Source organism: Lemur catta, chromosome 6 (genome assembly GCF_020740605.2).
Source record: "Lemur catta isolate mLemCat1 chromosome 6, mLemCat1.pri, whole genome shotgun sequence".
NCBI lineage: Eukaryota > Metazoa > Chordata > Mammalia > Primates > Lemuridae > Lemur > Lemur catta.
In genome coordinates, this window is record NC_059133.1 from 91,096,423 (window position 1) to 91,118,651 (window position 22,229).

Consider the following 22,229-nt stretch of genomic DNA (forward strand, 5'->3'; position numbering starts at 1 on the left):
CAAGATGCTCACAGTCTACTAGAGATACTAGGTGTTGTCTTTCTGTTTAAGCACCTAAAAGTCATAACAAATCCCATTCCTTCTTAAAAATCTGGATGGAAGAACTAAATAAGAACTGAAAGGTATTAGTACAACTTCTTTATTTTGCAAGTGAGAAAACAGATACCTAGGGAAAAGAGTCTCAACTTGTTCTACTTAGTATTACAGAAAAGCCTAGCCCAAGAAGAGTCTCCTCTCAGTCTATTTCTCTAGCTTCTGTTTACTTCATTTATTTAAGTTGTTCAACACAGCATCAAGCAGGCATTGTACCATAAAATCTATAGAATTTTCCAAGTGAAAACTGATTTTTAATTTGTCCTCTAACTCAATTATTTTAAACCTGTTTTTGAATCCTATAAAGCTTGATGAAAACTTTTTAATTAATCATGTAATTTAGCTTGAATTCAAAATATTAATGAATTTGTAACATTTTGCATTTCACATTAGCCGCCTGTTAAATTTCTCAAAACTTTACTTCAGTGTGCTCCAAATGTAAATAATTAATAGAAGAATCCCTTTTTTGCTAAATTGAGAATTCTGTTCCTAATCTATTATTTTGGACTTTTCTAATTTGCCAGTGAAAGGGGTGTTTTCCTTCTCCTTTCGGGTGGAGCCAGACATTGCTCCTGCTGCTCAGTTGCTGGTTTATGCTGTCTTACCTGACGGAGAAATCGTGGCAGACGCTGAGAAACTCGAGATTGAAAAGTGTTTTGCCAACAAGGTGGGTTGTTTTATTTAATCCTAGTCCTTTTATTCTTCTGCCCTTTTGAAATGTGAAAAATAAAGGAGTTATCTACATGAAAAGACTACCATAATTGTTCCTAAAATGTTCCTCCAAAGTATCTCTACAGGCAGAGAGTGATGCCATATCCTGAGAGGCTGATGTCCAAAGCAGGTGGCCACAGCACAATTTTTCAAAAGTCTCTTGTTTAATCATAAAATTCATATGAATTTTAAAATCAATTCCACACCAAACCTTTAATAGTTTTAATTTCAACATATTTTCTTATCCAATTTTTCAATTAAAAATGATCCTTCTCAAGTTTATCCCGTCATAGCCTGGCACAGCATACCTCCAAGTACCACTGCAGAAACTAGTGGGTTGTCGTGAGTTGAGATTCAGTTTGGTAATATACTAGAAGATGGGTGTATGTATATATTCTGTTTCAAGAAACGAAGCCTGGGTACTCTAATAATGATTATAACATAGAAATCTAACATGTGTTCAAATGGGATCTTTTTTATGTATAAGAAATACAGAGCTGCAATGTGAAGCCCACTGAGGTATAAATAGCTTTATTGCAACAGAATTTGTTGCTGTTTATCTGATTTTTACTACTCTGGCAGCACAATCCTAACATTAGCAATCGGATAAGACCCACGTACTTCAGATACCTTTTTAAAAACACACCTAGAAAGACTCTTTAACATAGACTTTGTGGAGATTAAAACAATGTGTATTTATAGCAAGTGAACATTTCTGCCATGAGAACTTTATTTATTAATAAATTATCTTTTTTAAAATATACAATGAAATAAGAAAAATACACAGTGGATTCTGATACAAATCTTCAATTCCATCTTGCTAAAGAATGCTATTAAACCTGGACAGGGTCCCCAAAAGCATAGTGTCTGTTCTGTTTGGGTCTTCTATGTGTTTTGTATCAACAGAGAAGAGACTCCGACTTTAGGCTTCAATGCCTGTACTGTTAATCAGGGGCAGTTAGCTGTTGATTAAATCTTGGATGTGCGTGTTGTGCTACAGCTTCCAGCACACCTCACTCGTCCTAACAGCGGAGGTCTCTTTCTGGTGGGTCAGTATTTTCTTCACGCTCTGGAAAGGAGAAAGGTATCATAAAACATAATTGGCAGAAGAGAACATTGATTAATGCAGACAGGTATAGACTCCTCCAAAATATGCCTTAAAGTCTTGTTTTAGTTTTCACACCGGTAAAACATTTTATATTTTCTAACACGTCCACCTCTTGGTTAATATTTTTTTTAGTTGATTATAATCCCCAAAAGCTACTTGTTCATTTGACTGGGACAGTCACAAACATATTTTAATAAACTTAAATTTTCTAAAAATAAAAACAAATATGTTTAAAATAGAATTTCCCACAAGTAATGTTTTCATAATATATTTAATTAGGGAGATGAATACTAATGCATTTTGATGATAAATAATTAATGATTTATTTTTTTCATGTTTGTCTCATGATATATGATTCCAAACTGCTGCATTAATTCAGTAGAGCACAAGCAGGTATATGTTATTACAATATAACTTGAATATCACTCAGATTCTGCTCAAGAAATGTCTGCCTAAACAGAAGGAACCAATAGCTTTACTTACCAATAAATGTTTATTGGTCAAAGCATAACCAAATCTCTGGAAAAAAATCAGCACAATTTCCCATTATTCTGTTGTTCTTGTTCTTTATTCACAGTTATTTGAATTTTCTGAACCCATTGCCTCAGGCTGCATATTAGATATTTAATTTTTAGATGACCCAATAAATGCCCAATCATGGCAAACAGTACAGCACTGGTTTAGAATTTCAGATGACTAAGACTGCCAACTGGAGGACACTTGGCTGGTCTCAGGGGTGGGCTGTGAATTTTCACAGCACTGTGCAAACTATACACATTTCATCACAAAAGCACCACAAGAGATAGGTCAGCTACAGCAAGGTAATTATTCTTCCTGTAGGTGTGTTTTCAGTCCCATTCAGGATTCTATTTCAATGCAATTAAAATCAATTTATATTTTACCAGTCATATAAGGAGGCGGAAACCCAAGTCAACTGGAACCACATTTCCAGATTGTTCTGGAGATGTTTAATTGGTCGTTCCTAGGCTGTTCACCTCATAATCCTGCTCTAAGATGGATAAAGAGAAAGGAAATACAGAAAAGACTAGTCCTAGCCTGGAGTAGAAGAGATATTTGAGACCGTAATAATTATAAAAGTCGCCACTATAATCCTATCCTCTTCACAGGTAAATTTGAGTTTCTCCCCAGCCCAGGGCCTGCCGGGCTCAGACACGCACCTGAAGGTCACAGGCACCCCGCTCTCCCTGTGTGCTCTCCGTGCAGTGGACCAGAGCGTGCTGCTCATGAAGCCCGAAGCTGAGCTCTCGCCTCAATCCGTGAGTCCCATTTCTACCTTGGCTATCACGAAGCACTCACACGGTAAGACCGTTTCCACAACAGAGATTGCACAGAGTACTTTACACATGTCATCTCATTGTCTTCTGTGTTATATCCTCAGTGAGGGAGCCATCTTGCTGGCCACTACCTTCCCTGTGCCTAGGACAGAATCTCATGTATAACAGGTTCTCAGCACATTTTTAATAAGTGAATAAATGAAAAATATTTATTTGAGGTAGATATTCCTACCATAAGTTTTTGAATGAAGAAAGCACAACTAGGATATAATTAAATAACTGCGGGCAGAGCATGCCAAAAATATATTTTAGAGGTGGAATTTGAACCAAATGTCTTTGAAATCCACTTTCTAACTCACCACATTTCAAGGTATTATGTGAAATGCCAGATTTTTAACCTCTACCTCAAATCCAGGCACTTGCTCACTGGTTTTAAGTGCGGACCACAGAGTTTTCTTTCAAACTTGTCTTTAAAAATGTCTCTTAACAATAAAGCACTTTTAAAAAGGCCCTATAGTTTACTGGCTTCATGGTCCATTTATTTATTTAATAAATATTTATTGCATCTTGACTACAGGATGGACACTATGCTGAGACCAGGATGTGTAAATGTCTTAAATAACTAATGATGAACAATTCATATTTGGCCTTTGACCAATTTAGACTTATAATCATGTGAGATATTAAATGAACAAATAAGCAACACAAACATAATAATTCCAGATTTTGATAAGTACTATAGAAAGAATAAACAGTGTTGAGATCAAGAATAAAAGAGTTGAGCAAGTTTTGAAATAGTAATTAGAGGTGTCTTCTTAGATTGGAGGGTGGTGTAGGGACAGGAGCAGGCATTACAAAGAATGGAAGCAGCACACCCAGAGGTTCTGAAGTCAGAATGTGTTTGGAGTGTTCTAAGAAGGAAAAGAGAATGGCCTACTATGTAGTGGTGGGAGGGGAAGATGGTAGAGGCTGCAGGTAGAATAGAAAACTAGGAAGATCGTGGCAAGCTCTGTTCACGTGATGCAGAGTTTGGAGCTGACCGGAAACCCAATGGTGAATCACTGAGGAGATTTAAGAAGGAGAGTGGACAATTCAGACTGACCTACTAAGCAGATTGTAGTCGCTGCCTGAGAGTGTGGGAGCAAGAATGAAAGCATGGGAACAGTTAAGAGGTTATTCCAGGAGCACAGATGAGAGAAGACAGAGGCAGATTAGGAGGTCTGCAGGGGACTCCCTGTGTGTTTAACAGCCTGAACACTGTATGTCTGAGCAGGTCACCTTACACACTGCGCAAAACTGGAACTGATTTATTTCTGTTGCCCCTGCAACTAGTTTTTTCTCAAGCTAAACTTTCTTTTTAGACTCAAAAGAAAATTTGGTAAGACCTTAATCATAGAAAATGGGAAAAGGAAATTAATCAAGTATTAACAGAGTTTCTTCCTAGATGATGGGACTATGAGTGGCTTTTATTGTTTCATTACATGTCTCTGTACTGTCCACATTTTCTGCTTCCTTTTAGACATAAGAATCTGGTTTGGGAGACAAGAGACCGGGGTTTTATTTTTACTCAACCAAAATGAATTCTGAGATTTTAAACAATTTATTTCATCTCTCTCTATAGCATCTTCTTTTGTCCAGCAATAGGATTAGGATTGATGATCTTTAATATCTCTCCATGCTTCTCTGTGTTGATTTTTATAATATAAGCATGAGGATGTTAAATATTTAACACCATAATCTTTTAAATGCTGTATTGAACATTATCACATTTAAAATTCTTAAAAAAAAAAAGAAATAATTTTTCTTTGTTCTCTCCATTTTACAGGTGTATGATCAGCTTCCAGTAAAGACTCTCCTTAACATTGGATATGGAGGTCCTGTGAATGAAGACGATGAAAAATGCATCAAAGCAGAAGACATAACTCACAATGGAATCCTTTACTCGCCAAAGCAAGTCCTGGATGATGATGACGTTTACGGTATCTTTAAGGTAATTCCTCTTCTTAAAAACACAACCAAAATTGACTTCTAAGTCTCTGCTAAGATGGAGAACCAATGGGCTTCTAAACTCTAAGGCCTGATCCTCCCTTCCCCTGACAAAATGATCCGTAACAGAAAAGTACTGGAACCTCAGCGTCATACAGAACTTTGTGTACATATAGATATTCACCCATAAATTTCTTTGGCACCTTAAACAGCAAGTAGTTTAGGCCCAAAACCTTAACTGAATCCCAAAGCTGCTAACCACCATCTTATTCCCCTCTCAGTGACTCAGAGATTCTAATATGTGAGAAAAACAAAAGAAAATATTTTCCATAGTGTGTCTTACACCCATGGAAAGGTGAATACCTTGCTGGCAGCCATCACCTCAGTCAATAAATACTTACTGAGCGAACACACGATTGAACACATAAAGTGCAATAGTTTAGCCCTCACAGGGCAGTAAAATTTCAGGAAAACTGAAAGTAGCCTTTCATTAAGAAAAGATAAAGAAAACTTGTGTTAGACATGTTAAGATGTTTTCAAATGGATTCTTTAGGTGTAACTATGTCTGTGCAGAGTTATTAATATAAAAGGGGAGTTTATCCAGGTTGTGAAATTAAACTTTGCCTATCAAAAAGAAGTAAAGATTTTCATCATCACACCTTGAGAAAAACATACGTCATTTTTCTGCAGCTTAGCTGAGAGCCATTTAAATCTTTCTCTTCTGGAGCCTCCAGAGTCACAAGTCAGGTGGTGCAGGGACAGAAAGAACACTCATCAGGTTCATTAACTAGCTGTTTAATCTCTAAACATTTAGTTCTGACTTTTTTCTTCCTCTCCCATATCACAACCACCACTGACAACTGTGCTCAAGAGTCTCACAGTTTCCCACCTACTCTGAGATAAAAGAGCAAGGAGTCTTAATATTTGTCTGTGACTGACATTGAAAAAGGAGGAAGACGGGAACAGCTGGGCTGTAGGACTCAGACTACTACTGGCATCTGCATGTGGGTTTTGGATGCAACATTTGAGACAGTTAAGAGAAAAATGAGAAAGAAAAGAGGAAAGGACCAATCACAAAAGGGATGAGTTCTCTCAATTTTACAGGTCTACAGATATTCAGGGAAAGGCATGTCTTCCAACAAAACATAAACAAAACAGAGTTTACTAAGATTGTAAAGAAAAACCTCCAATATGCAACTCTACAATTTAAGTTGACAAGAATTCAAAAAAAATTGCTCTCTGTAGTAAAGCCATTTAGAGATCTACCTATCTATTTAATATATGTATTTCTAGATATAGATATTAGTTTGTAGAGAAAAAGAAGGGGAAAAAAATCTAATTCTAAAATAGCCTCTGGGGGTGCTAAAAAGTACAATTAAAAAGGCATCATAGTATACCAGAGAGTACGTAGAAATAGGAATCATAAGTGGGTTTGAATCCGAACTCCCATTTACTAGCTGAATGAACTTGACCTTGTATGACTCTGCTTTCATATTTATAAAATAGCTCTCCTCTTTATTGTGTGGAATTTTCATGATGATCCTATGAGCTATGTGTAAAATAACAGTGAAAGTACAATATAAATTCAAGAAATTAATTTGTTTCAAGATTGGATTGTTATTATGCTTTAACAATTAATATTTTTTTCCAGTCTATAGGATTAAATATTTTTACCAACTCAAAAATCCATAAGCCACGGTTTTGTCAGCTGCCTCTGCCATATCAATATTTTCGAGTGCCTGCTGCCCAGGCAGGAGGTAAGGGTGTGATTTAATTTGTCTGCTTGAATAATAGAAGAAAAATTATACTTTATTAGCTGGAGTTGAAATTAAAAGCTATTTTTCTCAGTATTGGATCTTGCGACTGCAGCAACTTCTTGGCAAGTTATCCTCAAATAACATTTTCCTTTCAAAAACAAGATGTTAAAGTGGCTATTATTATTCTCTCTCTGGTGTCAAAATTGACTGCTTTTTTGTCCTAGCCTTCAATAGTCTTGCTACTTCATATCCTCCTTATCTACTGTGGATTCACTATTTGAGTTAGTTAGAGTAAGACCGATTATATTGCAGTAAAAAACCAACCCCTACATCTCAATAGCTAAGGATAATGGTTCAGTTTTTGCTCACATAAGACCTACTTGTGGGCCTAGTAGCTCTCCAGAACAGCTCCCTGCCAAGTATTGAGTCAGGGATAACCAGTCTGCTTTCCTCTGTGCCTCTACCACCTCCAGTGTGCCTTTCAGGGTCACAACCATGGGGAAGAAGGAGCAGATTTGCACATGACTTTTATGGCCAATAGTGGAGATGGCTTATGCCATGTCTGCCCACGTCCCTGCCCTACCTGTGAGGGAGGCTGAGAAATGGGAAGGAGCATATGGATATTAACTATCTTTGTCATATCTTTTCAATGGAGATCAAAGTGATTTTTTTTATATTGACCAAGATAGAATAATTCAAATGTTGGCAGACATACTACTGTGCAGTCTTTTTGTGTTTCAGGTATACTTGGAAATGAGGAAAAGTTGAAAAGACTCTGAATATTCTTTTCTGCTGCTATGAGGCCTAGAGAAATTTCTCTTTGCATGCTGGACTGTCTTCTAAACTTACTTTCTAATAAAAAAATAAGGATGGCACTATAAAGTATTTTTTTATAAAAAGAATAAACACATTTTAATACAGTAGATTGTTTACCTGGAAAGTCAAGGAGTAAAGTTTTAGTTGAAAACAAAGGAATGAATAAGAATATTCCCTCAACGGAAAAAAAATCCTATATAGTGAAAAAAGAACACTGTTTTAAGAACAAAGAGACAATTTCTCTTCACACCTCTATCTGCTCCCTGTGACTTTGAAAATTTGCAGACTCATTTCACCTTTTGGAGGCTCAGTGTCTTCATATCTAAAGTCAGAATGGCAACACCAAACTCACTGAGGTATTGTGAGCATAAAATGAAAAAATCTAATTATGATTCCACATAATAGAATGTTATGTTAAAAAAAAAACTGAGAAGCATTATTATTTGATTTTTATATCCTTCAAAACCAAGTACATATCTTCTTTTCAACCTTAAGAGAGAGCATGCCAGTGAATGATCCAGAAAACGAAAACTCAGAGTACCATCATTACAGTCTTATCCCAAATATTCTGTAATATTCTATATAAATTTTTCATTTGGTATTTGTCACCTATCTACTTTTTCCTCCTCTTTTTCAGTTATATCACCTTAGTCGCGCCCCTCATTATTTCATAACTAGATTACTAAAAAAAAAAAAATTCTAATTTACCTTTCTTGTCTCAAGTCTCTTTATATATCTATTTCTAATTATGTATTTATATATAATTATCTTCAGAAAATTATAAATAGTTATCTTAAGATATATATTTAATATATAATATATATATATATCTTCTTTCTGATCTCTGGAGTATCACTTTCTTTTTTATCAAGATAACGAACTCCTGGCTTAACAGATCTTATATATTTCTCCTAACCTTCATGATGTTTTATTATATAATTATATCTCCTGCTTACCCAACTATGTTAAACACATTCCCAAAATAGACATTCTATTCTAGAGGAGTAAGTTTTTCATTATCCTTTTGAAGCATCCCTTCCCACTTCTAGGAATATATTTGTATACCCGTTTCCCTGGAATGCCTTCCCACTCTCCTCTGCTTCCTATCTATCAATGACCATCTTAAGTTCCACTTTGGGTAGTCTTTTCTGGCCAAACCAAAGTTGCATCTCTTTTCTTTCTTAAGTCTCCATTGTCTATAACACATACTTTACTGCATCCTATTGTTTGCTGTTTACATCTCCACATTTCATTCACTGTGAAAACAAACAAACAAATCATTCCTGAAATCATCTTGCTCAGCCATTCCTCTTGTTTGGTTCTCACTGCAAATAGAAGATATGTGATCACCATTTCAGTGTCAAAGTAATATTTGGTGTATTAAGTTACTCTTTATCTTTCTCTTCACCAGTTGAATAATCATCTTAGAGAGAGCTGTATTAGTTTTTATTTATTTAAAAAAATACAGTTGCCTCTAGACTATATTTGGTTTATTTTATTTTATTGATTTGTGGGGTACATTATAGATTTGTTACATGGATATATTGCATAGGAGTGAAGTTTAGACTTTTTGTGTAACCCTCACCCAATTAGCATATGTAGTACCCATTAAGTAATTTCCCATTGCACTGCCCTCTCCCACCTTTTCACCCTCATGCCCTTCTGAGACTCCAATGTCTAATATTCCACTTGCTGTGTCCCTGTGTACTCATTATTTACCTCTGGCATATATAAGTGTGAACATTGGTATTTGACTTTCTGTTTGTAAGTTATTTCACTTAAGATAATGGCCTCCACTTTCATCCAGGTTGCTGCAAATGACATTATTTCATTCTTTCTGGTGGCTGAGTAGTATTCCATAGTATACATATACAATGTTTTCTTTATCTACTCATCAGTTGATGGGCAACTAGCTTGATTGCCTATCTTTGCAGTTGTAAATTGTGCTGTGATAAACATACGAGTGCAGGTGTCTTTCTTTTTTTTCTTTTTGAGACAGAGTCTCACTCTGTTGTCTGGGCTAGAGTGAGTGCTGTGGCGTCAGCCTAGCTCACGGCAACCTCAGACTCCTAGGCTCAAGCAATCCTCCTGCCTCAGCCTCCCAAGTAGCTGGGACTACAGCCACGCACCACCATGCCCGGCTAATTTTTTCTATATATTTTCAGTTGTCTGGTTAATTTCTTTCTATTTTTTAGTAGAAACAGGGTCTTGCTCTTGCTCAGGCTGGTATAGGTGTCTTTTTGATGCAATGATTTCTTTTCCTAGTAGATACCCAGTAGTGGGACTGTGGGATTGAATAAAGGATCTATTTTTAGTTCTTTGATAAATCTTCATACTATTTTCTATAGAGGTTGTGCTAATTTACATTCCCACCAACAATGTCTAATAAATGTTTCCTTTTATCCACATCCTCACTAATGTCTATTATATTTTGACTTTTTAATAATGGCCATTCTAACTAGAGTAAAATGGGATCTCATTGTGATTTTTATTTGCATTTCTCTGATGATTAGTGATGTTGAGCATTTTTTTCTTATGTTTGTTAGCTATTTGTATGTCTTCTTTTGAAAAATGTGTCTTCATGTCATTTGCCCACTTTTTAATTTTAGGATTGTTTTATCTAATTCTGTGAAAAATAACATTGGTATTTTGATAGGAATTGCATTGAATCTGTAGATTGCTTTAGGCAATATGGTCATTTTAACAATATTGATTCTTTCAATTTATAAGCACAGAATGTTTTTCCATTTGTTTGTGTTATCTACAATTTCTTTCATTAGTGTTTTGTACTTTTTTAATTTTTTCTTTTTTTTATTTCAGCATATTACAAGGGTACAAATATTTAGGTTACATATATTGCCTTTGCCTCACCCAAGTCAGAGCTTCAAGCTTGTCCATTCCCAAAACGGTGCACACTGCACCCATTAGGTGTGAATATATCCATCCCCTTCTGCCCCCACCATTGCAGGTATTTCTCACCTCCTTGGTTAAATACATTCCGGGGGGGGGGGCGGTGTAGCATGGGATTGAGTTCTTGATTTGGTTCTCAGGTTGGTCGTTATTGGTGTATAGCAATGCTACTGATTTCAGTACACATTGATTTTTGTATCCTGAGACTTTACTGATTCACTTGTTAAATCTAGGAGTCTTTTGGAGGAGTCTGTAGGGTGTTCTAGTCATAAGATCATATCATCAGCAAACAGAGATAGGCGTGGAGAAAGTGGGCACCCTTGTCTTGTTCTAGTTCTTAGCAGGAATACTTTCAAGTTTTCCTTGTTCAGCATGATTTTGGTTGTGGGTTTGTCATAGTATGGTTTTTATTATGTTGAGGTATGTTCCTTCTATGGCTAGTTTTTTGAGGATTTTTATGATGAAGTCATGCTGAATTTTATCAAATGCTTTTTCTGCATCTATTGAAATGATCATATGGTTTTTTATTTTAATTCTGTTTATATGGTGAATCACATTTATTGATTTGCATATATTGAAACTTCTTTTCATCCCTAGAATAAAACCCACTTGATCAGGGTATATTATATTTTTCATGTGCTGTTGGATTCAGTTTACTAGTATTTTGTTGATGATTTTTATGCCTGTGTTCATCAGGAATATTGGTCTGTAGTTTTCTTTCTTTGTTGTGTCCTTTCCTGGCTCTGGCATCAGTGTGATACTGGCTTCACAGAATGAGTTAGAAAGGATTCCCTCCTTTTTGATCTTTTGGAACAGTTTCAGTGGGATTGGTACCAGTTTTTATTGTTGGTCTGATAGAATTTGGCTGAGAAGCTGTCTGGTCCTGGGCTTTTGTTGTTGTTGGGAGATATTTTATTACTTATTCAATCTCACTACTCATTATTGGTCTGTTCAGGAGTTCTATTTCTTCCTGATTCAAGCTTGGGAAGTTGTATGTTTCAAGGAATTTATCCATTTCCTCTAGGTTTTCTAGTTTCTTGGGACAGATATGTTCATAGTAGTCTCAGATGATATTTTGTATTTCTGTGGTATCAGTTGTAATGTCTCCTTTTTCATTTTTTACTGAGCTTATCTGAATTTTGTCTCTTCTTTTTTTAGTTGATCTAGCCAGTGGTCTATCAGTGTTGTCTATCTTTTCATAGAACCAACTTTTCATTGGCTCTTATTGCTCTTAGAATTCTTTCCTTCATGTTGACTTTAGACAATCTGATGACTATATGCCTTGGTGAAGATGTCTTGCAACAAATCTCCCAGGAATTCATTGAGCTTCTTGTATCTGGATATCTAAATCACTAGCAAGACCAGGGAAGTTTTCTTCTGTTATTCCCTCAAATAGGTTTTCCAAACTTTTTGCTTTTTCTTCTTCTCCCTCAGGAATATCTGTGACTTGTAGATTTTGATGCTTTACATAATCCCATATTTCCAGAAGGCTTTGTTCATCTATAAAATTCTTTTTTCTTTACTTTTGTCTGACTGGGTTAATTCTAAAGACTTGTCTTCAGGCTCTGAAATTCTTTCTTCTGCTTGGTCTAGTCTATTGTCAAAATTGTATACCATCTTTTTAAATTTCTTTATGAATTTGTTTATTTCCAAAAGCTCTGTCTGTTTGGTTTTATTTGTTTGTTTGTTTAAAACAAGATGCTTTTGATATCTGATTTGCTGTCCTCCCAGCTATAACACCTTAGCTGCCAGGGATATTAGATTGCATTTGTTTTCCTGCTGGTGGCATTTTGTTTTCTTTTTTAATATCTATCTCTTTAGGAAATTTTTCATTCAAGGAGGGAGGGTGGAAGGGTGGGTGTAGGATAAAAACTTACCTAATGTGTACAATGAACACTATTCTGGTGATGTGCATACCGAAAGCCCTGACTTAAGCATTATACAAGACATCCATGTAAAAAAAAAAGAACAGCAATACTTGTGCCCTCTTGATATTTTGAAATAAAAAATTTAAAAAGAATAATAATTAAAAAAGAAAAGAAAATGTCTCATTCATGTCCTGAATTGTTTTTCTTATTTCTTTGTGTTGGCTTTCAACTTTCTCTTGGCTTTCATTGAGCTTCTTTAAAATCAGTATTTTGAATTCTTTATCTGATATTTCAAAGATTTCATTTTCACTTGGATACATTGCTGGAGAGTTAATATGATCCTTTGAGGGTGTCATAAAACTCTGTTTTTACATATTATCAAAATTATTTCTATGGTTTCTTCTCATCTGGCTAGACTGTCTCTTCTTCTTATTTTAGAATTTATTTTCAGTTGGATGGGGTTTTTTTCCCCCTTAAGAATGTGACTATAATGTATATGGTGTATGTTCCGTTCTATGTGCTTTCAGGGGCAAAGACTCTGTATGAGATCCTTGGTTATAGATAGCCATTGTGTGGTGGCTTTCTCAGATGCTGGTTGTAGTAGCAATGTACTAGGAGTGTGAGCAGGCTCACTGTCTCCTGCAGGACCAGAATGGTGGAGGTCTCAGGAAGCTTATGTCATTCTCCAGTGCTGTGCACTTTTCTCAGTATGCTTTTCGTTGGGCTGTGCAATTCAGCCTGTAGGCCAGTAGGTAGTGCCCATGGGTAAGAACTGACTGTGGCAGAAGCAGATGGGTATATGTAATACTCCAGTGGTGGGCACAAGCCCCAGCCCAGATGGGGGTGGCAGGGGGAGCTCTCAGTGAAATGCAACAAGGTCTCCATGTGGGGGAGGGAAGAGAGCTGCCCGAGCTCCACTACCAGGCCAGCAGGAATGTGATCTCTCTCCCTGTCATGCCCCTGTCCAGGTGCTCAGGATATTTAGATCAGACAGACACCACTGTCCATCTGCAGGAACCTGCTGTTCCATGTGGAGATGGGGAGGGATCCTACCCCTTGTGCAAGCCTGGGCCCAGAGGGCACACCTCCCATGGGGATGCAGTCACCCCTAAATGCCCTGGAATGACTATCCACAGTCAATATCTGTGCTGAGCTACCATGGTAGCAGCCCCAGCTGGGTCTGCAGCAGTTGGGGGAGAGAAGAAAATCCCCTCTCCACGTCCCTTCATGAGCACTGGGGCTGCCTGGACACTGAGGTGGAAACATAGTCTTTCCCACAGAGCCCAGCACAGTGCCCACATCTCTGCTGAAAGAAGCACAGTCACTCTCCGCCCATAGTGGAGAACTCTATTACAAGGAAAAGCTCACATTCTTGTTTCCTTTGTCCTCAGGGGTGCTCCCTTATTGTGGGACACTCCCCTATCCATTAGGAAGATCCCTGAGGACTAGACCACTGGGGGCCCTGCTGCACCCTGTGTGGCTGCTGCAATATGAGCAGATGCTGGGGAATGTCTGCAGGGCGTCTAGTGATGTGAAGACACAGGGCTGAAGGTCCCTGGTCAGTGCCGAGTTCCACAAAGCACTGAGTAGGCACCCGCCACCATAGCTTGCACCCAGGGGGAAAGCAAGCAGCCCTGTGTGAGCTGGTAGCCCAGTGTAATGCCCTCACGAAGTCCCGAAATCGCAGCCCACTCCAGAACTTGAGCCCATTAGGACAGAGCAGCTCTTTTTTAAGTTCAGAAACCAGCAGTCTGCCACAAGGGTGAGGGGAGCTGAAAACCTCTCCACCTACCCTTTCCGTGTAATATTAAGTCCCCTGTTCAATCTCTGCCAGCTTCTTGCTTCTTTCGTTTTCTGTGTCATAGCTTCTTCCTGTGAGCTCTCCAACAGGCTCCAGCACTCCCCGCTTAGCACCCCACTTCCACCATGATTATTCACCCATAATTTTGGTTCTTCCTTCTAGGGAGAATTGGTGTTCAAAGTCTCGAGTCAGCCATCTGGGGGAAAAGAACTCCAGAGCCTATCTGAAGAAGCAATATAATTGGGCTTCTTATGGGACAAATAGACAATTGAACAAAATAACAAGTTCCAATAATAAACATTCCCTGAGCAAATGACATTATTCCACTTGAGAAATAAGGCAGCTATAAGAAATCAATAATAAAATGAGGTTCACACTGGGGCCTGCATGTTGTCTCCCCATAGTGGGTGTGGGAGCCTTCCCTGGACTACCTGCTGCTTCAGCAATGGCTTACCCAATGATGGGGAGACAAAACTCTCCGACTTTTCAAGTGAGAAGTGAAGGACGTCCTGACTTTCAAGTGAAGGAGATGGTCCGGAAGTATTTCCCTGAGACCTGGATCTGGGACTTGATGGAACTTGAGTAAGTTGTATGTTGCCTGGAATTTAGCCTAGGAGAGGATTTGAATCCTGCCTTATGATTCTGGTGTCATCCTGGATTCCTGATCCTTTCAGTTCTGCTCCACTCTTTTCTTGGAAATATTTAGGTTCACAGTTTATCTCATAGCTACGCAATGCTAAATTTTCTCTAATTTGGTCCTTAGATAATTAAAATAATAAAAAGCAAGAGGCTACTGTCCTCTTTAAATAAAAGGAAAGGAAGGGAAGGGGAAATGAAAAGAAGGAAGGAAGGAAGGAGGGAAGGACTTTTAAAAGACAGCACTAGGAGCACTAAACTTTAGATCAAGTTTAGCATTTACCACACTAGGTTACCGAGTTATCGTGTTCTAGGGTCAGCTATGGTTTGTGCTAAAAAAGAGACTTGTTCAAATGCTGCTTCTTTGTTCCTTCACTAGCTCATCAGGTGGAAGGGAGTTGGCGGTGAAGGTCCCTGACACCATCACAGAATGGAAGGCCAGCGCACTCTGCTTGTCTGGAACTGCAGGACTTGGCCTCTCCCCTGTCGTCTCTCTTGTAGTCTTCCAGCCCTTCTTCCTAGAACTCACCCTCCCCTATTCCGTGGTGCGAGGAGAAGCCTTCACCCTCAAAGCCACTGTGTTCAACTACTTGTCCCAATGCATTCGGGTAAGGGCGCTTCTCTGGAAGTGAGTGAAAACAGAATGAAGGAATATAATCACCATGCTTTACCTAGGTCTCTAGGTAATGTGGTAAATCAGAACTGAATATGATCTATATTAATTTTGGAACAGAACAGATACTAAGAGCAAAGCTACCTGACAGCTCCAAGGTGGTAAGGTTGCATTCATCCAGTCCTCTATATCTGTGTATTCCTAAATTCCTGCATTATACCCACCTCATTACTTCACTTTCTCATTTTGACTAAAGAAAACATCTCTTCCTTGTGTTGGCACTAGACAAAATCCTGAGCATTTATCCTAGTTACTGTTGGTTTTTCAATTCCCTTACTGCAAATACCTAAACTCCACAGCGTTTGATAGGATTTACCCTGTTTGGACAGCTTGTCAAAGCCTCTGGACGGGTGTGCACTGTCCCTCCCAGCTTCTCCCCCCTGCCCTCTACCTGTGTGCCTTCACAAACTTGCGGCTGGTGTGGGACAGGTCAGTGTGCAGCTGGAGGTCTCTTCTGCTTTCCTGGCCGTCCCAGTGGAGAAGAATGAAGAATCTCACTGTGTCTGTGGAAATGGGCGGAAAACCTTGTCCTGGGCTGTGACCCCAAAGTCACTGGGTGAGTGGTAATGCTGTTAACAAATTCCACTTCATGTGTTGTGATGATTTCCTTTCCTCTCTGACCCCTCAGCACATGCTTTTGCTCCTCCTTTAACACTGATCAAGAGAAAGAAAACCATTAAATGTACTGGGAAAGTTAAAAGGTAAAAACCATTCATATAGAATCACTGTTTAACTCCTTAAGAACCTTATTCCCTAGGAAAAGTGAATTTCACAGCTACTGCAGAGGCTGTGCAGTCTCGGGAATTGTGTGACAATGAGGTGCCTGAAGTCCCAACACTTGGACAGAAGGACACTATAGTCAAGCCCTTACTAGTTGAGGTATGTGGGTGTACTCTCTCTGGGTCTCGGAGGGCTTGTTATATAATATAGCATTATCTAACATGTACGTGACAGTGACACTTCATTCCCAGGAATATGAATGTATCACCAACTCAAGTATTCACTAACATTTTCTTTTCTACTTTGAAGTGATTCATTTTCCTTCTACACACTCAGTATCACTTTACTTTCTTATTGTTTTTCTGTCAATACATAGCCTGAAGGAATAGAAAAGGAGGAAACTTTCAACACACTGCTCTGTGCATCAGGTAAGTGTAAAAAGTAGATTAAATTTTCATGTTTAGCCATCTGCCAGAGCATATTCCATAGTTGTGGCGTGTCCTTTGGGGAATACTTTCCTCTGAACAAAACAACAACAAAACAAAAAAACTCTTACACTCTCCCATGTGCAAAGCTAAGGATATCTGATGAAAAACATTTTCCTGATGAAAATTATTTGGAATTAGGTTCAATTTTCTTAGAGAAATGAATAGAAAATTCATGTTATTATTAACATGTTTTAAGAAGAAACGGACATAGAGAAATTAAAAGACTTGCCTAAAAGCTCTTGGCTAATTATGAGGACAAAAGCTGTTGACCACAGGACAGGATTCTTTCTAATACACCTGTGTTTCCCAAATGTCTTCCTAAACTGTGTTCAAAATATTGAAATATCTGTGTGACACTAGTATTATGTGTTACTCAATTTATAGTTTAAATGTACTCATGTTTTTACTCAAACAAGTTATTGTAAGAGGAACTCCAGGTCACTAACATATATAGAACACCAGTATTTTACTCATATCGTTAATATAACTGTATGAAAATCACCATTAAAAAATTCAACTCGGCCATGCGCGGTGGCTCACGCCTGTAATCCTAGCCCTCTGGGAGGCCGAGGTGGGTGGATCGCTCCAGGTCAGGAGTTCAAGACCAGCCTGAGCAAGACCTTGTCTCTACTAAAAATGGAAAGAAATTATCTGGCCAACTAAAAATATATATAGAAAAAATTAGCCGGGCATGGTGGCGCATGCCTATAGTCCCAGTTACTCGGGAGGCTGAGGCAGGAGGATTGCTTGAGCCCAGGAGTTTGAGGTTGCTGTGAGTGAGGCTGACGCCATGGCACTCACTCTAGCCTGGGCAACAAAGTGAGACTCTGTCTCAAAAAAAAAAAAAAAAAAAAATTCAACTCTGTGCCATCTATTAATAGAATCATCTTGAGGACAGTGCTCACGCTGCAGGTCTCTCTTCTCTATATGAGCATCCCTGGATAATCTCACCTAGTTACATGGTTTTCATAACAACTGCACACTAAAGGCCATAAAATTTACATCTTTGGTCCACGCCCTTTTCCTGAATGCAAGTTTATATGTTCAACTGCCTACTCATCATCTCTACTCATAGGCTTGTCGGTCTAATAGGCATCTCAAAAGGAACATGTTCAAAACTGAACCTCTTCTGGGCCCCACAAATCTGCTCCTCCCACAATTTTCTTCATCTCAGATGATGGAAATTCCATTCTTCTACTTGCTGGGGACAAAAATTTTGGAGTTCTCCTTTATTATGCTCTTTCTGTTACAGTCCACACCCAATCATTCACAAATCTAGCCAGCTCCACCTTCAGATTGTATCCAGAATCTGCCCACTTCTCACCACGTCCACTACTCTTGTCCTTCCTCTCCTGGACCATCTCAATAACTTCATAATTGGTCTCCTGGTCTTCTCCCCTTCGTCCCCTACAGAAAGAGGGATCCTTTAAAGCATATGTCATATCATGCCCTTCCTCTGCTCTAACCCTTCAGGGATTTCCCATATCACCCAAAGGCAAAGTCTAAGTCTTTAATGTCACCTACAAACCCTCGGTATCCCATGACTTTATAGCCTACCATCTGTCCCCCACTCTCCTTGTTCCAGTTACACTGGCTCCATTCCTCCTTTTGGGATGCACCCAGCATGCTTCAATCTGTAGAGACTTTTTACTTTTTGTTCCTTTTTCCTGGAAGCATCTTCCCTGGGTATCTGTAAATCTTACTCCTGACTTACTTAGAGTCACTCACATATGACTTTTTATCAACGAGCCACATAATTGGGATCCTCCTCCCCACACTCTGCACTTCCTGATTTCGCCCTATAAACATTTGACCTTTAATTTTCTCTATAACACTTATCAATGTTCATCATGCCAAATACATTGCTTACTTACTTATCTTACTTCTCCCATAAAAGTGAAAGCTCCAAGAGATTGGGAAATTTGTTTTGAAAATTTCTATATCACTGCACTTAAAACTGAACCTCTTACATAGCACACACTTAATACATATTTATGGAATGAATGTGATTATCAAAAAACACTAACAGTAATTAATATAAATCATAAAGAGAAGGAAATAAGCATACTGTAAGTATATGCTTACAAAAAAGTCATAGAAATATAGCACAAATATATATGGTTAATATGGACTTCACAGAAAGATTAATCATGGCTTTAATAGAAACTTGGATTGCATCAAAGAAATTATATAATGATAATAAGAAATGAAAGTTTGGAACTAGATCATATAGAGGAAAAAGATTCATAACAAAAATAGAACATTTATCTCATTTTCCCCTTTCTTATATGTGTTTGTCTTCTTTCATTAGATACTGGTGTGACTGAAAAGTTGTCACTGACTGTTCCTTCAAATGTGGTGGAAGGATCTACCAGGGCAACATATTCAGTTTTGGGTGAGTGTCTCAGCCCATGGGAAGCAGCTGCCCATCCCTATAATTCTAATGCAGGGGCCTCACCATCCATGATTAATGGAGTCCTTGACACTAGGCATTGCATTGAGAGAAAGAGCACTCAGCTAAGAGTTACACTATGTATTAGTTGGAAATGGGGTCAAATAGATGTCATGCTACATATTATACCTTGATAAACTCTAAAAAGTAAGAAGGTTCACATCTCTGTGCCCTCATCTTCAAGGTTTACAAGGTGGCAATGCTTCCTAGTAGATTCGAAAACTATTGTAGTTCGTCTTACACAGACATCAGAAAAGATGTATTGCCTGCCATTCAGTTTCTTTCCTGCTTTTTCCATCCTTGAGTGGTCTACTTTCTCTTCTCACCATTTTCTTTCCTTCCTATTTCTCGTTTTTTTTTCCTTTTGTACATTCGTACACTTCACTCCATACATAATTTGGCCTTTCCATTAGCTAGCCCAATCTATTTTCCTAGCCCAACGCAAACCAGCTCTGTGATCCTCTCATTTCTCTATAACTTTCATTCCCCAGGAGATATACTAGGCTCTGTAGTGCAAAACCTTCAGAATCTTCTACAGATGCCCTATGGTTGTGGAGAGCAGAATATGGTCCTTTTTGTCCCTAACATCTATGTTCTAAACTATCTGAATGAGACTCGACAGCTGACAGAGAAGACCAAGGCCAAAGCCATCAGCTACCTCATCAGTGGTGAGATATTAACTCAACACAAGAAACCCATAATTGATCTCCTAATCTTTTGGTGATCTCAAATCATCTCTTCAGTTAATATTTGATAGTCACTGTTGCTGTGATTTCCAATAAAATGTCCATATAGCTGGAAAATTTGATGGTATCATCAAGTCTTGGGGACATCTTTGTAAAATAATAGTTGCCCTATGATTCCTCAATGGCATTAAGGAAGAAACTCAATAATCCTTTAATGTCTCTGCTATTTCATAAATCTGTGAAAACTTCCTCTTCAGGGTACCAAAGGCAGTTGAATTATAAGCACAGCGATGGTTCATACAGCACCTTTGGGGATCATGGTGATGGAAGTCAGGGAAATACTTGGTAAGAAAATTATTTCCATATTCTCTCTGCAGATCCATGACATTTCAGGATTCTAGAAATAGCTACTCTCTAATATCTAGAGCTCTTTGTGGAAAATTGTTAGTCTTTAAAAACCCACATGCCGTATGTGTTATCCCTACTGGGAAATCTCACCATTTCATCTCTGAAAGCTCACATGCTCTCATAGCACAGCAGACAGTGGTAAAATAACGATCTCCAAAATGGAAATATAAAGCAGAAAGTGTCATTATGTAAAATGAAAGAGGAAGAAACTTTCACACGGTATATTAAAGAAGGAGAGGAGGGAGAGGACAGAAAGAAACTGTGATGTAATAAAATCAGGAGAAGTCATTCAGGAAAGGCAGTTTTGATGGTGGAGAGGGTTGGAGGCTCCAACAAATATTTCATGGGAAAAAAAATGAAAAGCATCAACTCTGGGGAACCAGTAAAGTTGAGAGATTTAAAAATAGAGATTCATATGTTTGCTGGACTAGAGAATATTCAGCTCTCAAGTATAGCTTCCCAACAATTCTTCCCAACAATTTCCTCCACTGAACTGTGAAGTTCAATGTCTGGAGGCAATGCACAAAGTGAGCTCTAAATGTGAGGTAGTCCTCATGTTTCAGCCTCTCTTTTGCTGGACAGGCTCACTGCATTTGTGCTCAAGTCCTTTGCTCAAGCCCAGTGGTACATCTTTGTGGACAACTCACACATCATGAATGCCCTCACCTGGCTGTCACAGAAACAAAAGGAAAATGGTTGTTTCCAGCGCTCTGGATCACTGCTAAACAATGCCATGAAGGTGATGCCTTCTCTAGTTTTGTTCTGGTCCCTGAAGTTAGTGATATGTAGGAGGGAATGATGTTTATATTGAGTCCTACAGTCCCTGTGGCATAGTTTTCAGGAAGGATGGTGGACTCTAAAGCTCCTGAAATCTAGCAATGTTAGCAGTTTTTCTAATTGAATGAAAAACAGTATTCAAATAAAAGTGAGGGAAGGTCATTTGGGATAGTCTCAAGAATTTTAGGGCAGAGGAGGATGAGGGAACATCAACAATATGGCAGAAGAAAAGAAACTATCTAGTGAAGATGCCAAAGGGAAAAGGAGAGATAGCAGACTCTGGCTAGTGACTACTGGAGTGTTTGAGGCTCTCTGCCTCTGGTCCTTACAGGGCGGGGTGGACGATGAGGTGACACTCTCCGCCTACATCACCATTGCTCTGCTGGAGATGCCACTGCCTGTCACTGTATGTACAAGCACATTTCCTCTACCTCCTTCACAATTGTAAGGAATAAAAATAATGACACTATGAATCCCTGAAGAATATTAATTGTGGTTTTCATGATATTTAATTTGGTATATTTCACTGGAATGTAAAGGTCCTTTTGGAAGCTGCAGGGGAAAATATTTTTTGGTTAGAACTATGATGTTGCATGGGCACATTGGGGTTTTTAATCTGGGGTTAGCCTTGGGACAGTTCGTTTGCCTAGTTCTGCTATTTTAGGATTGCCTTTCATCTTTGTAGCACCCAGTTGTCCGAAATGCTCTATTCTGCCTTGAAAAGGCCTGGAGCTCCACCTCCGAGGCCCACGGAAGTCTTGTCTATACCAAGGCATTATTGGCCTATGCCTTTGCCCTAGCAGGAAACCAGGCCAAGAGAAGAGAGCTGCTTGAATCACTAGACAGAGAGGCTGTGAAAGAAGGTAAGAACTGCTACTGCAGAATTCACTGCTAACAATCACCAGTGATCAAAAGAAGGGAGAAACATAAAGCAATGATAAATGTTTCAGGTGAATCATGTGCCAATTACCCTGATTTGATCACTATATGTTATATGCTTGTATCAAAATATAACATGTACTCCATGAATATGTACAATTATTA

General features: G+C 38.5%; 1 protein-coding gene and 1 long non-coding RNA gene across 2 annotated transcripts in view; one reads left to right on the forward strand and one right to left on the reverse strand.

Moving 5' to 3' along the window:
- The window catches only part of LOC123640032 (pregnancy zone protein-like), a 48,598-nt gene that overhangs the window by 20,369 nt on the left and 6,000 nt on the right, over positions 1–22,229 (forward strand). Inside the window, exons 14-28 of the mRNA XM_045554371.1 lie at positions 618–760; positions 3,040–3,189; positions 5,033–5,197; positions 6,845–6,950; positions 14,750–14,927; positions 15,361–15,589; positions 16,084–16,210; positions 16,412–16,533; positions 16,751–16,802; positions 19,174–19,257; positions 19,806–19,982; positions 20,258–20,345; positions 20,991–21,147; positions 21,517–21,591; positions 21,871–22,048. Of these exons, the coding sequence (XP_045410327.1) occupies positions 618–760; positions 3,040–3,189; positions 5,033–5,197; positions 6,845–6,950; positions 14,750–14,927; positions 15,361–15,589; positions 16,084–16,210; positions 16,412–16,533; positions 16,751–16,802; positions 19,174–19,257; positions 19,806–19,982; positions 20,258–20,345; positions 20,991–21,147; positions 21,517–21,591; positions 21,871–22,048 (2,031 nt within the window). The remainder of the gene's footprint in view (positions 1–617; positions 761–3,039; positions 3,190–5,032; positions 5,198–6,844; positions 6,951–14,749; positions 14,928–15,360; positions 15,590–16,083; positions 16,211–16,411; positions 16,534–16,750; positions 16,803–19,173; positions 19,258–19,805; positions 19,983–20,257; positions 20,346–20,990; positions 21,148–21,516; positions 21,592–21,870; positions 22,049–22,229) is intronic.
- On the reverse strand, positions 1,513–15,146 carry LOC123640033. Its single transcript, XR_006735852.1, has 3 exons — positions 14,800–15,146; positions 14,337–14,503; positions 1,513–1,873 (listed from the first exon to the last, which is right to left on the reverse strand). It is a non-coding gene; the product is annotated as an uncharacterized LOC123640033 (long non-coding RNA).